Source organism: Sciurus vulgaris (genome assembly GCF_902686455.1).
Source record: "Sciurus vulgaris genome assembly, chromosome: 1".
NCBI classification, from domain to species: domain Eukaryota; kingdom Metazoa; phylum Chordata; class Mammalia; order Rodentia; family Sciuridae; genus Sciurus; species Sciurus vulgaris.
In genome coordinates this window covers 160062718-160076174 of record NC_136461.1, presented here as the reverse complement: position 1 = coordinate 160076174, position 13457 = coordinate 160062718, and the positions used below count along the sequence as shown (strand labels likewise).

General features: G+C 37.3%; 1 protein-coding gene across 4 annotated transcripts in view; it reads right to left on the bottom strand.

The window, feature by feature from the left end:
- RALYL (RALY RNA binding protein like) overlaps positions 1-11837 on the bottom strand; it is a 654354-nt gene extending 642517 nt beyond the window's left edge. The window contains exons 1-2 of one of the 4 annotated variants that reach the window (XM_079143832.1): positions 11571-11683; positions 10720-10814 (exon numbers count right to left, since the gene is read on the bottom strand). Coding sequence is in view for 1 of the 4 variants with exons in the window: in XM_079143829.1 (XP_078999955.1) it covers positions 10111-10126 (16 nt within the window). In the remaining 3 variants the exon portion in view is untranslated. Of the gene's footprint in view, positions 1-10110; positions 10318-10367; positions 10629-10719; positions 10815-11570 lie in introns of those variants that run through there. The other 3 variants (XM_079143835.1, XM_079143833.1, XM_079143829.1) reach the window with 3 other exon arrangements.
- Positions 11838-13457: the final 1620 nt, after the last annotated feature.

Genomic DNA, 13457 nt, shown 5'->3' with positions numbered 1-13457 from the left:
ATATCTGTCTCAGTATTCAATACATTTATTTTGTTCAGTGTACTATATTATAAATATTCTTATCAATTTAATTATTTGTGAATGTTAGCAATTCAACTATTAATAATAATTTAAAACCTCATAATATCCTACAGTGCTTCTGTTAAGGAAGCTTGTACAGCAAAAGTAGGAAACCGGTTTGTTTCAAGTTGGGTATGAAGAATATCTAATCTCTTCATCATAAATATAAGAATACTCAAAAAATTAGAATAAGTATGAGATATTCAAACTGTTCTAAATAAAAGACTAAAACTAAGTTTAGAAGATCTCAGACACTCAGAGTAAGTAGACTGTTGCCCTCTCATGTGATTGGCAGAGATAAGTCAAGGTCTTCCCAGGCATTTACTAAATGAGCAGACTGGGTGAGTCACCTCAATTCTGAGACTTGAGCTTCCACAAGGGAAAATCAAGCAGAGAGAATAAACTTAAAATGTATGTAGAAGTAGTTGTTGAATTTTAAATATCTACTCATCCACTTATCATATAACTCTTTTAAGGCAAAAACCTAAGGAAAATACACATACTCTCTTTGGGGTTATGTCATTCCTGCTGGAGATATCATGTTGCCCGACATACACATCCAGAGAAAATTGTCATGAACTGTGTGAAGGGACTATTGATATCTATTTGCTTTCAGTTGCCACTAACAGTCAATGAAACAGTGTTCACAGAGATATTGAACACATTTGGAAAAGAGGTCAACTGCACTTGGCTACCAATGAAGAATTAATTCACTAATTCATAAATTCCAAATATTTCCTATGTGCCAGGCACTGTCTCTATATTGCAATACAGCATTAAGAGATACTGTTATGTTGTGAAGCTACAGTCTTGTGGAGGGTGGAGAGGTATCCAACAAGTAGATCCTAAAAATATGAGATATAATTTCGGGTAATAATAAAGATTCAACATAAGCTTATAAATTATATTGTAATGACTACAATATAATTTATCTACAGTAGCTCAAGGACAGAAGTCAAGGAGAAGTGGAAACACAAGGCAAAGCTTTGGAGAATAATACTTGTTAAATGTTCAATAATAAATGTTATTTTTATAGTGGTTAATATTTTTATTATTATCATTATTCATTCCTAAAATATAAATAAGATATGAAAGAAGTTAAAAGTGATACAAGGGCTGGGGATATAGCTCGGCTGGTAGAATGCTTGACTAGCATACATACGGTCCTGGGTTCAATCCCCAGCACCACCAAAAAAAAAGTGATAAAGGATTGCATTCTTCATTTAAGAGCTGAAATCTAATAATGAGAAAAGGTATCTTTAACATCATCCTAGGAACCATAAATAAGTGAGACCCAGAAGAAACTGGTCTGATAAGAATAGAAGACTGTAGGGAGGAAAATGAAACCAAGCAGGGTAGGGAGTTTGACAGTATGCAACCTCCTTAATTTTCTATATTTATGGACTTCAAAAATGCAGAGAACAGACTATTGGATATAGAATTTGCTATCTCACTTTCAATTAACTTATGAAACTAAGTTGTTAGTCAATGGGTATTAAATCTATATGTGACTTCACATATTAAGTACATTATTGTTTTAAAAGTGTGAATGGCTCTAGGACCCTGAACAGTCTCATCAAACTGAGGTGCCAGAAAAATGCCCCTAACATAAATGACTATTCCATAGTAAGATGTTATCCAGGCCTAGCAACTGCATTGTTTCTTTATCTATGGCACCAAATTACAAATGAGTGTATTGGAAGAGCAAATTTGGTAAAAGTGGCTATCTTGCTTCTAAGGAACAATAACTATTCAGATAAATTTAATAGTCAACTGACCAACTTTTGAGATCACTATTTAGCAAGAAATGAACTTGAATGGATTTCAATTTATATTCTTAATAAAAAGTGAAAGCTAAAATTGAAACAATCAGAGAGTATTTTAAAAATCTGTCTTGGCTAAGCTCTGATAAAGAATAAGATGTCAAAAAGAGTTTTAAAACATGACACAGACCTTAGACTTTTCTGAACTCTCACACCTGCACAGGACTACATGGTTGCTACTAGAATGTAAGCACTAAAATTGTGGTTAGTTTCCTGTGCTATACAAAATAGAAACTAGATTTCATAGACTTAGTAAAAAATGCGGAATACTTTTAAAGTAATTGTATAATTGAAATAATTTTTGATATGCCAGAGTTACATAAAATATATCATAAAAAACAATTTCATGCATTTCACTTTACCTTTCATTTAATGTCTTTCAGAAAACTTAAAATGGCAGATAGGGCCTTCTTTGTGACTTGCATTATGTTTCCATTTGGAAGTGCTGACCTAGAGAATGTCTGGCAATATTGTTTCTGCCGTCCTCTACTATTTCCCCTTCCCCTCTTCTAACCTTCCTTTTGTTTCTTCATTTCTCATCTTTTCCCCCTCTGGAATTGCAACCAATGTCTAGGGAGAAGCCTCACCATGAAAGGAAGATCTAGCAATTCTGAAATAAGAAGACTGAAAAACATGATGGAATACTACTGGTTCACTAATTTAAATTACCAATGCAACTATATGCTTAGGTATTTAAAAATCTAAGAACAAGCTCTTTCTGAACTCATTTCACATATTTTATACTACCTAGGGTTTCTAATAAGGTATTTTATTTTGAAATTTTTGAATAATATAAATATATATTCTGAAGGAAAAATTCTTGTCCCACACAACAACTTGATATTAGTGAATAAAAAGTGTATAAACACAAAGTCACAAAAATCATGTTAGTTGTACCTCTTTACTTTGACCCTCTAATTTTCTCAAAATTCATACCATTCTTTGTATCTTCCCCCAATTTTCATTCAACAGATTTCCTTCCTCACAATCTTTTTATTGCATAGCCCCTTTGATTGTTCTGTCTACAACATCTCCTCTTGGTCCTCTCATGATATACTTACTTTGGAATACCAGCCATAAGAAAACACGACTGTCGAAATCTCCCAACCGGAGGAAAATTCACCAAGTCAATAGGTGTGAGCAGAAACAAAGGGCACTGCATTATAATTTTTCAAGTGTCTTATTAATCTAAAAAACTGTAATGCATTCTATATTTTATTAATTCTCAGAACATTATGTACTGTCCACTTTTCACATGCTCTTCATTCCTGCCCCACCTAGATTATCATGTTCATGAGGAGAGGTCCAGTTTCCGTTTCCTTGGTTTTTAAAACTTTTTTTAAATCTCCAAAACTGATTGATTTAGATAAGATAGATGTCCTAAAATTACTGGTTACCAAATACTATGCCCACAGAGGAGTCAATATGGAAACGCACAGAAAACAGGAACCAGAAGCCCAGACCCTACCACAACATAGTTCTCAATGAATCACTTGACAGTTTTTAACTAGTCTTCTGTACCTACGGAGTTACTAAAGTCGACGGGCACTTATTATGTGAATGTGTCTATTTTATTAGACAATGTACACTGACCTATTGCTTTACAGATCAAGATTCTCTTTTCCTCTATCTTTAAATAAGGACACGTAGTCCATAGCCAAGTTGTGGAGCCAACAAGTCCCAGGTTCAGATCTTCACTCAGCCATCTAATAGCCCTGAGATATTTGACAGGTCACCTGTCTGATACTTAATTTTCTCCTAGATATTACTATGTTGGATAATACACTCTTGCAGGGTGTTACAAAGCTGAGGTGAAATATAACTGAGTCATAGCTGTTGGTCTACGTTAATCCATCAATGGAATAAGACAGTACCAGCAGCAACACTAGAACAGTCAGTGGCCCTATCTACATGCTATCTGGACATTTAAATTTTTAAAAAGCTTAAACTTGAGAACAAAATGTCTAGCAAATACTCCAGAGCATTCTTTTCAATTTGAATCACCTATTTTTTAGAATATGTTTATTATAGTATCCTATATTAGTTTTCAGGTTCTGATTCATGAATTCTACTCCATGAAGGGTTGTACTGCCACATCCACTGAAAAATTGCTGTGCTACCCGAAGTATCTAGATTCAGAAAAACTTTTACTGGCCTTCCTATTAAGATTGTGTTTCATGCACAAACAACCATAACATACACTTCACATGGGAAACACATGAGTTGTTTTGGGAACAACAGACCTCTTTAAGACATTGCCACATCACATCCAGAATCCTGGATCACTTTTTCACTTGCTAGAGGCTAAAATATCTTGTTCATTTCACTTCCTGAAATTAGTTGATTTTAACCACAGATTCAAGGACTTTCCTTCAGACATCATGTTCTTTTGAGCCTTTGTATTATTTCTGCTGAATAACACTTCGTTCTCTCTCTCTCTCTCTCTCTCTCTCTCTCTCTCTCTCTCTCTCTCTCCCCCCCCCCCCCACCCCACCCATCTCTTTCTCTCTCTCCCACTCACATACAGGGACACATACTTTTCTTGAGTTTCAGTGTTGACTACCTTCTTTTTCCATTTGCCCACCTTTCACTAGCCCCTTTTATACCCATGTAGAAAAACATAGGTATTTCCTAAATTTATGCCCTTGGAGGACTTATTCCTCCCTAAACTACTTTTATAGATGACCATACAGTATCTCCTCTAGCCTCCAATGTGTTTCGTGTTTCCCAAGCCTACACCTGAATTTCAACTGTATATTAGTCATTTCATTCAACAGTTAATGTGGGAAATTCAAATTAGTGTTACATGCAAAACTAAACCATTCTCCTACCCCTAACAATTTTACTCTCTTCTAGATATGATTTCTAGTTTTGTTTTGTGTTACTAATTTCCAATATATCTAAATTCCAAAATTTGAAGACAGTTTTTAATCCTTCCACAATCATGTCTTCCAAATCCACTGATTTTGTGGACTTGTAGATTTACTGTCAAATGTTTCTGACACCCATTTCTTCTTGTTCATTCATACTATTTCCACTCTTGTTTATGTCTCTCATTCTTGAAAATATTCACTTTCTCAAGTTCCAAGGAAACTGTTTAATAATGGAAGATGTTTTTGCACATCTGAAAAGGCAATTAAACACAGCATCCTAAAATAACATCTTGCAGTTAAAAGTGTTTTATGCTATTAACAAACATATAAAATGAGCTTGAAAAAATGTCACAGTCTAATACGTGCAACAGTGAAATTCTGGATGGAGATGAATGTTGATGGTGAGATTGCTGGTAGACAGAAAAGACACCTATATTTATAGTTGCTGTGTTATGAATGAATTAGCTGTTAGGTTTTCCTTGTGCAAAAGACTATTGTCCATACCACACTGCAAAAACTTCAAAAGCAAAGAATACATTCTGTACTTAGTAAATTTCTACTACTTTTCCCAGGGCTTCTGCAAAGCCACTGTAGACAGAGAAACACCTATTTGGAAACAACCACAGAGCAGCAGTGGTAACTCAAATGCCCATTCCCTGGGTTGTCCTTAGAAAACTCTATAGTCCTGAAGAGATGTGTGATGATATGGTCACTTGAAGGTTCCTGCAGGACCATTACGAATCTCTGCACAAGTGAAGACACTTTTTGCTATTTCTGGCCAAAGTACTCATTAGTGAAGGGCACTCCTTATTGAAAACTTGCCAAACTATAGTCATCTTAAATAACACATCAAGAATAAATATACAGCCATTATTTTATAATAGGAAAAAAAAGTTTGTCTCCACAAATAAAGAATCTCTGCCCAGAAGGTGGGTCAAAAGGCATCAATTCAGACTTCCTGTCATTTGTCCCTTCACCACCTGTGGGAGCTTTAAGCAAGTTCTTATCATTCCAAGTCAGTTTTCTCCAACATATAAAATATAATGTACTACCTACTCATGAAGGATAAGAGCAAATGGAGGGCATTCATTTGGCACATCGATAAATGCTATCCTTCCCCATTTTCTGTTCCTTTCATCCCAATGTAATGAAAAAATAAGCCTTTCCCCTAGTCCTGGCCTATTAACAATTTCCAAAAACTGACTCAGAAATGTTGCTCATGTTATTATTTGCATATGGCTATCAAAATGTGTATAAACATTTTCTCTAAACACATGGATATGTATGAATGCAATTAATTTCCACTGTTAAGTTTACAAAAAAATTTCACTGTTTTATTCTAAGCAGGAGTTAAATGGATTTTTACCAAAATATTTATGCACATAAAATCTTTACTTTTTCATTAGCATAAGAGTGCTTAGTGAAGCATTCCAGTGCATATTTCACAAAACCAGGACATGGTTTCCATGTTCTCTATAATTTTCTTCTCCACTTAGATTTATACAAGGCTAAAGAAATAACTCTTGCAGTCCTGACCCTAGCTGAGGAGTCTCCAAGGACAGTCCAGAGGACATTTATCCAAAAGACTCTGAAGTTCTCCCACTGCCATCTCCGCAGCTCAGGAATGCACAGAAAAATAAATAAATAAAGAACCTTTGTATTTTCCAGGATTTAGTATCAGAAAAATAGCAAGAAAATGCAAAACCAACAGAAAACCTTTTATAAAATGGAAGGAAGAACCAGAAAAACACAAAGTCAATTTCCCACAATATAGGTTTGATGTTTATAAATTTAACAAAGTAAAGAAAGAAAAAATTTTTCCAAACATGCCCTTGTAAATTTTAAAGTTCAAAGAGTAAGAAAAACTAATAAAGTTGGCAATAGCTGGGTTAGATCTACACATTCTGAAAATCAATTAATAATAAATGAAAATGATGACAAATATTATATTTATATAACACTGGCTAAATATATTCAGAAATCAACTATTAATTTACATTTTATTTAATAGTATTGTTCTCAAAGTCACGGTGTAGTGAAACTAAGTCTTCTCATTGCCACTAATGTGAAAGTTCATGTTTATGAAAAATGTATTAAACCAAAGAATGGTACTTAAATTATGAAAAACTTAAAGACATTTGTGTAAGACATTGGAATTAACAGCTAAAGAGAGGATAATAATAATTGCAGATAAAGTGAGCACTGTTTTCAGAACAAATTTTTATTTACTTTTAAGAACTCCATAAATAGTTGGAAGTATAAAACTCACTATTATCTCAGTTTTTCATAGTACAACATACTTTCCTTCATGGTAGTGTTATAATAGAAGTGAAAATATATTACAGTCCACGCTCATCACTGTTTTAATATAAAGTTTCAAAAGTCAAAGAGAGGAATAAACTAAATTGTGATTAAAATGTTTTCCTGGATTCTTTCTTACTATGCAAATAATTCTAAATCTTCACCTAACTTCTCTTCCAATTCCATAAGTGAGCTTCCTGAGGATTTGAAATGTATTTTATTTTATTTGATGTACTGTATAATTAGTTGCTTACAATGTCAGTAAACAGTACACAAAGCATGACCACACTCTTACTCAGGTGGAAAGCTCTCAAAATTATAACAGTCACATTATTCTTGCCAGTGTTTCCATATACTTCTGTCTTATTAAAAACATTAATATTTAGCTTAAGAAATATATATTCATATAGCCCAGGTTTTTGTTTTTTTTTTTTTTTTAACTTAGAAGTCAATTTTTTGGTATGTCAAACTTCACTTTTTTTTTTTACTTTTAATATTCTCATTTAGCTACTAGCCTTTCATTAAAATTACAGAAAATAAATGACCTTTACTTTAAAACAAAGTAATACATCTTTTTAAGTTATAAATATGAAGAATATGTATAAAATGTGTTTTGAAAGTTCCTCCCTTATAAATAATACTACCATAATGTGATACATACTCAGAAAAAACAACAAGCATCTTGACTGCATATATGTAAGGACAAATTTTAAGAAAGAATTGTTTAGCTTCAATGATGAAAATTTATTCAATTTATTATTCTTGTACAAACCACACACTCAAGACAGAACTCCCAGCTAGGATTTTCTTTCTCTACAATATTTAAGATTGGGACAAAAGCTATAAAGATAATTCAGTAATCCAGGATTTTTACCAATATTCTCATTTTGGTATCCCATAGAAAGAATCTAGGAAATTTAAACAGATTGTTTTAAGTCCTGTGATAATTTCTTCATCACAACTTAATTAAATACTTGAGGAGAGCTGTTGGTACAACAGCCAATTTAATCTATGGGTCTTCTTTCCCTACTCCCCACTTTAACCTCAGAAACTTTCTCTAACCACAAAACAAATCTTTTTTATTTTTCCTTCTCAGTAAGCAGTAGAAAATATGTGCATTATTAAGTTGATCAGAATCTAGGCAGGTTGCTTGAGCAATGAAAAAACAAAATATTTTTCCATGAGAAACCAGTAGGCGGTGCTAACTCTAGGATACTACATTCAACAATTTTAAATCAAAAAACTCAGAACAAGTGGTCAGTTTAAAAAGCTGCAGAATTCCCAGTTTGATTCATAGAGGAGGAAATTATGAAAATTTGAATGTCACAAATAGAAACAACATAAATATTTAATAAAACAAAATTAATATTAAACAAATGAAAACATAACAAAAGATTCTTATCAAGATCTTTATTTACCAAATTCAGAATGTAACTATCCTCTGCATCCACATTAAAATCTTAAAAGTATCTTTATTGTCCCATTATGGTTTCACTCTCATTTGAAAATATATAGTACAGCAATGATTTGTCCACTCTTAAGATACAAACTACCCTGAACTTAGGAAAACAATTGGTCCTCTAATAAATATCTGTCCAGGTTTGATCACTCAAGTTATTTCTTGCTTGCTCTGTCTCTCAATTTTTAAAAAAAAATTAACTTACAAGCATGCAACCTACAATAATTTATACACAATTTATCTTGTATTTAAATAAATAGGCATTTCTACTTTATATATGCTGTTATGATTAAAACGACTTTTAAAACACAGACTGTTGTAAATATCTCTTTAAATGTTTTATGTTAGCTGAAACATATGAAAAGTTTCATTTGAGCAATGAGCTCACTAAATTTACAAAATAGTAAAACCCATATTTAAGGTTTAGGGACAACAATGGCTTCAAATCTTAAACCTATGCACTTGAAGATAGCAAGTCTGGTGTTCACAGACCCAAAACAATCTCTTTCTCATACCCACAGGACTTCCTTCACACAGGAAAGCTGTCCTGAAAACAAAAATAACTCCCATGTAATGCAACTTCCAAAAGATCTTTGAGATACATGAGTGCATTGTGAATAAAACATCTATAGCTTTCCAGATATCATGGCACATTTTAATCTTCTGCAGATAAATGACCCTTTGTACTCCTCTTTCACCACAAAGAATAAAAAATAAGACATAAAACTTTTCATTCTACAAATGGAAAAGTCAGACTCAATGAAACATTTGCTTGAAAAAAAAAAAAAACCATAGCATATGTTATTGACTCCTTTGTTATGGGCCCTTCTGTATGCTGGAGTTAGTTATTATTTCTGTAGATAACCTAGAAGAAAACTTAATCTGAGAGGTAAAAAGTTAATTCATTTGCTTTAAATTTATTCTGTCAGAAACCAAAATATGTGCACACGATAAATTTATGGCTGAATTTTTCATTTAAGAGATAAATAAGGCAAGAAAATCAAAACTTCAAAATTGAATCATTTAAATTATAGTTACTCTTTAGATTTTAATATGTAAAGTACAACAATTTATTTGGACAGTAAATTTCCCAGCAGGTTCTGTCACTGTGTTAAATACAGAAAAGGCTTTTTATTACCAACTAATACATCTCCGAAAAGTAGTGCTTGATTATACTGAAAACATGTGCAATCATAAAATACCACAGAATACTTTCAACACTGAGTACTTGCAATGCTACCCACTCGACAGAATCAATCACCACCATCAGGAGCCCCTCACCCTCCAGCCCTGTCCCAGATCTCAGGAGGAAATCTTTAGAACCAGTTAAGAAGAAACATTGTCGCTTGAAAACTTAAATAAAAGGCTATTTCAAGCCTTAGAGGTGTAGTCTCATTCAAGCAACCTAACAGTTTCTTCCTCAACATTAAACCTAAGTGACCACCATATAAGTAAGTACTTCCCCAACCCCTGGAAGACGCCAGCAAGCACTTAAAACCAAAGCAACACAACAGGAAAAGAAAAGATAGAAAGACAGCACCACTAAGGCGGTTAAGCCTTTGGGAACAGGCAAAAGAGGCTGGGAAAGACCTACTGCGTTGTTTACTCATTGCGAAAAGGAGGAGCAGGAGTTGAGCGTGAGGGGGCTGCTGCCATTCTCAAGGCTATGGAAATGTCTTGAGCTCCCACCCGCGTGGCCAGGAGCCAGCGCTTCCGGAAGATGCTGTCCCTGTCGCTCCAACCCCCTTCTCCTGGGTGCTCTGAGGCGCCCGCCCGGGCCGACCCGACGGCCGGCACCACACACAAGGCCCTGGCCCCTCCTACTCTGCAAGTGGCCCTCGGAGAACTTACAGAGCCCGCTGGCCACCGCGTTCCTGGCTGGCACCGCCCGAGGCGCAGATGCCACCCGCCGCAGAGACGACCTGGGCGCAGCCAGTGGGGGGGACTGTATTTTGCGCACATCCAAACCCGATCCTGAGTCAGGGAAAGGACTTTGGTTTTCCCTGGCTCCCGGCGCGGCTTTCCCCGCCAGTCTCGGACACTGCCCAGAGACACGCGCGCGCGCGCACACACACACTCACACTCACACACACATACGGGACAGACAGACAGACACACACACACACACACACACACACATTTCTTTGCCAAGACCAGTGTTGCCATCGCACACCCGGGAAACGCCTCCAAGGGGACCAAGTACCTGCTCTCTGCGAGCTGCTCAGCTGTTCACTTCATCCTCCGTTGACAAGGAAACCAAACCGCACTTCATTTTTTTTTTTCCAGAAAAACCTTCCACTGCCATCATTTGAAAATTGATTTACGGGGAGGGGAGGAGGAGGAAGAAGGGATAATATAGATATAGATATCAGGATATCTATCACAAAATTATCTCGGTTTTTATAAAAAAAAGTCAAATGTGCAAAAGTCATAGTTAATTTAAAGGAGGAAAAAAGTATTTTGCTTAAAAATGATCCCAGTAACCAGCTGCAAGAAAAGTTTCACGTTATCAAAGGGTATCAAAAACAGGAGGGAAAAAACGAATTTTTTTCTCACCGGCTTCCAAAAAGGGCATAAAAAATATAAAATTAATGTCTTTGCTCAGTGGTTTGCACCAGTATTGCAAGACCACAAACTTGTAAACACTGACGTAAAATCCCACCTATACAAAAATGTTATCAGAAAAAGAGTATGCAAAAAAAAAGAGTTAGAAACATGCTTTTTATTTATACAAAGGAAAAAAAATTGGCACCATACTTCACATCGCTTTTTCCATAAAACCAGTTGCATATTTGCTGGACTTGGGAGTCGCTCCCAGCGGGCACGGTCGCCGCGGACTCTCAGACACAGCGCCTTGTCTACAGAACGATCGCATGCTAGAAAAACTTGGATTCAGGAAAAGGCTCAAAACCATGCTCCTTCAGCTTTCCCAAATATAAACAATAATCAAAGAAGTGGAAAAAAAAAAGAAGAAAAAAAAACAAAAACAAAAAAACAAAAAAAAAGGACAAAAAAAAAAGAATAGGACAAGAATGCCACTGAGAAGGTACTCACCGAGCGGGAGTAAAATGTTGGAATAAAAATGAGATTTAGTATAAAATACAGTATGGCGGTGGAAGAAGGAATGAAGCGCGTTTTTTTCTTTCAGTCTCTGCCTCAGGCACTGACACGTGACTCGGAGCCAGGCTGACTTGCAGGCAGCGGGGAAGGACCGAGGCTGCGAGGGGGGAAGCCCCGCGGAGCCCAACTCTGGCTGGCGAGGCGCGGCGGCGGCGGTGGCGGCGGCGACTGGGAGCCCGGCGCCTGTGAGAGGCAGCGCGGCAGCGGCAGCTCACGGCGAGACTGCCTCCGCTGTGAGCCCAGACGAGCAGGTGCCCCTCACGCTGAGGCTGAGCACACGCACACGCACACGCAAGACAGGCAGGGCGCCGGCGAGAGGGGGAGCCGCGCGGGGTTGGGCCGGAGGCGCGCAGCTGCCGCTGCCGTTGCTGCCGCGATTACTGCTGCGGTGGCTGCTGCTGGTACCGCCGCCAACGCCTCGGATGGGAGTGTGTGCTTTGGGGGGCAGCCGAGGGGGTGCTGATCAGACGCCTCAAAGGAGGTGCACAACTTACTGCTCATCTCAAAGTTGTTGCCTGCCACTTCCTTATGTATGCATCTATTTTTCATCTCAAGGTAGTTACCTAGGGAGAACTCCTGTCCCCTTGTGTCCCGAAGTTTAACTCATTCATTTTACCCCCTAATTTCCCATTTCCCATCCTCCCTAAGCTGCCATACCCTCCCGCTAGATATGTGTTTCCCCTTCGTGCTTCTTTGGGAACCTGGTTCCGCGCGATACTGGGGGCGTTGTCGCGGGCAAAGCCACCGTCAATCTTTACTGCCATCTGAATGCCCGCGTCTCTTGCCGTCTTCAGGGAAGGGTGTTCGCAGTCTGAAAGACAAAATAAAATCTCTTGTTTAGAAAATCCCGTCCCAGATTTCTTTTCTGTTGGTTTCAGAGTGGCGGGTGGGGGCGTGGGTGGCGTTAATTTATTCATTCGTGGACCAGGCATTGTTTGTTTTGTCTGCGTGTGCGCGCGTGCTTCCGAGCTCGTCTGGGAGGCTCTGCGGGTCCATGCTCCATGTCAGACTCCTGCCTGACTCTTGCGCAAGTTGTTTGCTCAGACTGGAAGTCAAAGGAGAGGTGCGAGGGAAACAAGTGAGTCCATTGTGTGAGTGCTCCCGGGGAGGGAGCAAGCACTTGCTGGTCGAGAGGGGGAGACGTGCACCAGTAGTGAGGCGGCGGCTCAACCCGCGGCAGCCCAGGTGGCTGAGCAGTGGATTCTGAAGGTGAGGTGAGAAAGGATTTCTCCACCCAGCGTCTGGTTTAGGATGCCTATCGCCTGAACAAAGATGCCATCAGCCAATCGCCGGATGCATTAGGATTCTTCTATTGCTGCCTGTTGAAGAATCAGCTTTCTGAATGCTAGAATGCATCTATTTTTCTTCACTTTTGTACAATACTAATATCAGGACCATTTCCCTGAGCTGTTTTGAATCTGTGTTGGTTAGAATTAATTACCATCTCTAGGTCTGAAAATGAGCAATTAACGCAGTTCTGTAGTTCTCAGATTCCTGCTTCTTATCTTTATCTCAATGTTTCCAATGTTGACGTTTAAGATAAAATGCTTCCATCAGAAAGGATCTAACCTGGACAATTCTGAAAACTAAGTACACATCCATTACAGAGGGCTTCAATAGCAAATATGTTTCTCAAACATTCTGATCAGAATTCATTGGCTAAAAAAGTATTAATCCACAATTTAAATAACAGATTTAAAATAGCCATTAAAATATCATTAAATATTTATTTTGGTGAGTTGCCAACTGTACAACCACATATTATAAATACTTTCTAGTGAGGATTGCTGATTAGAAATGCTGACTGAGAGAGATGAATGC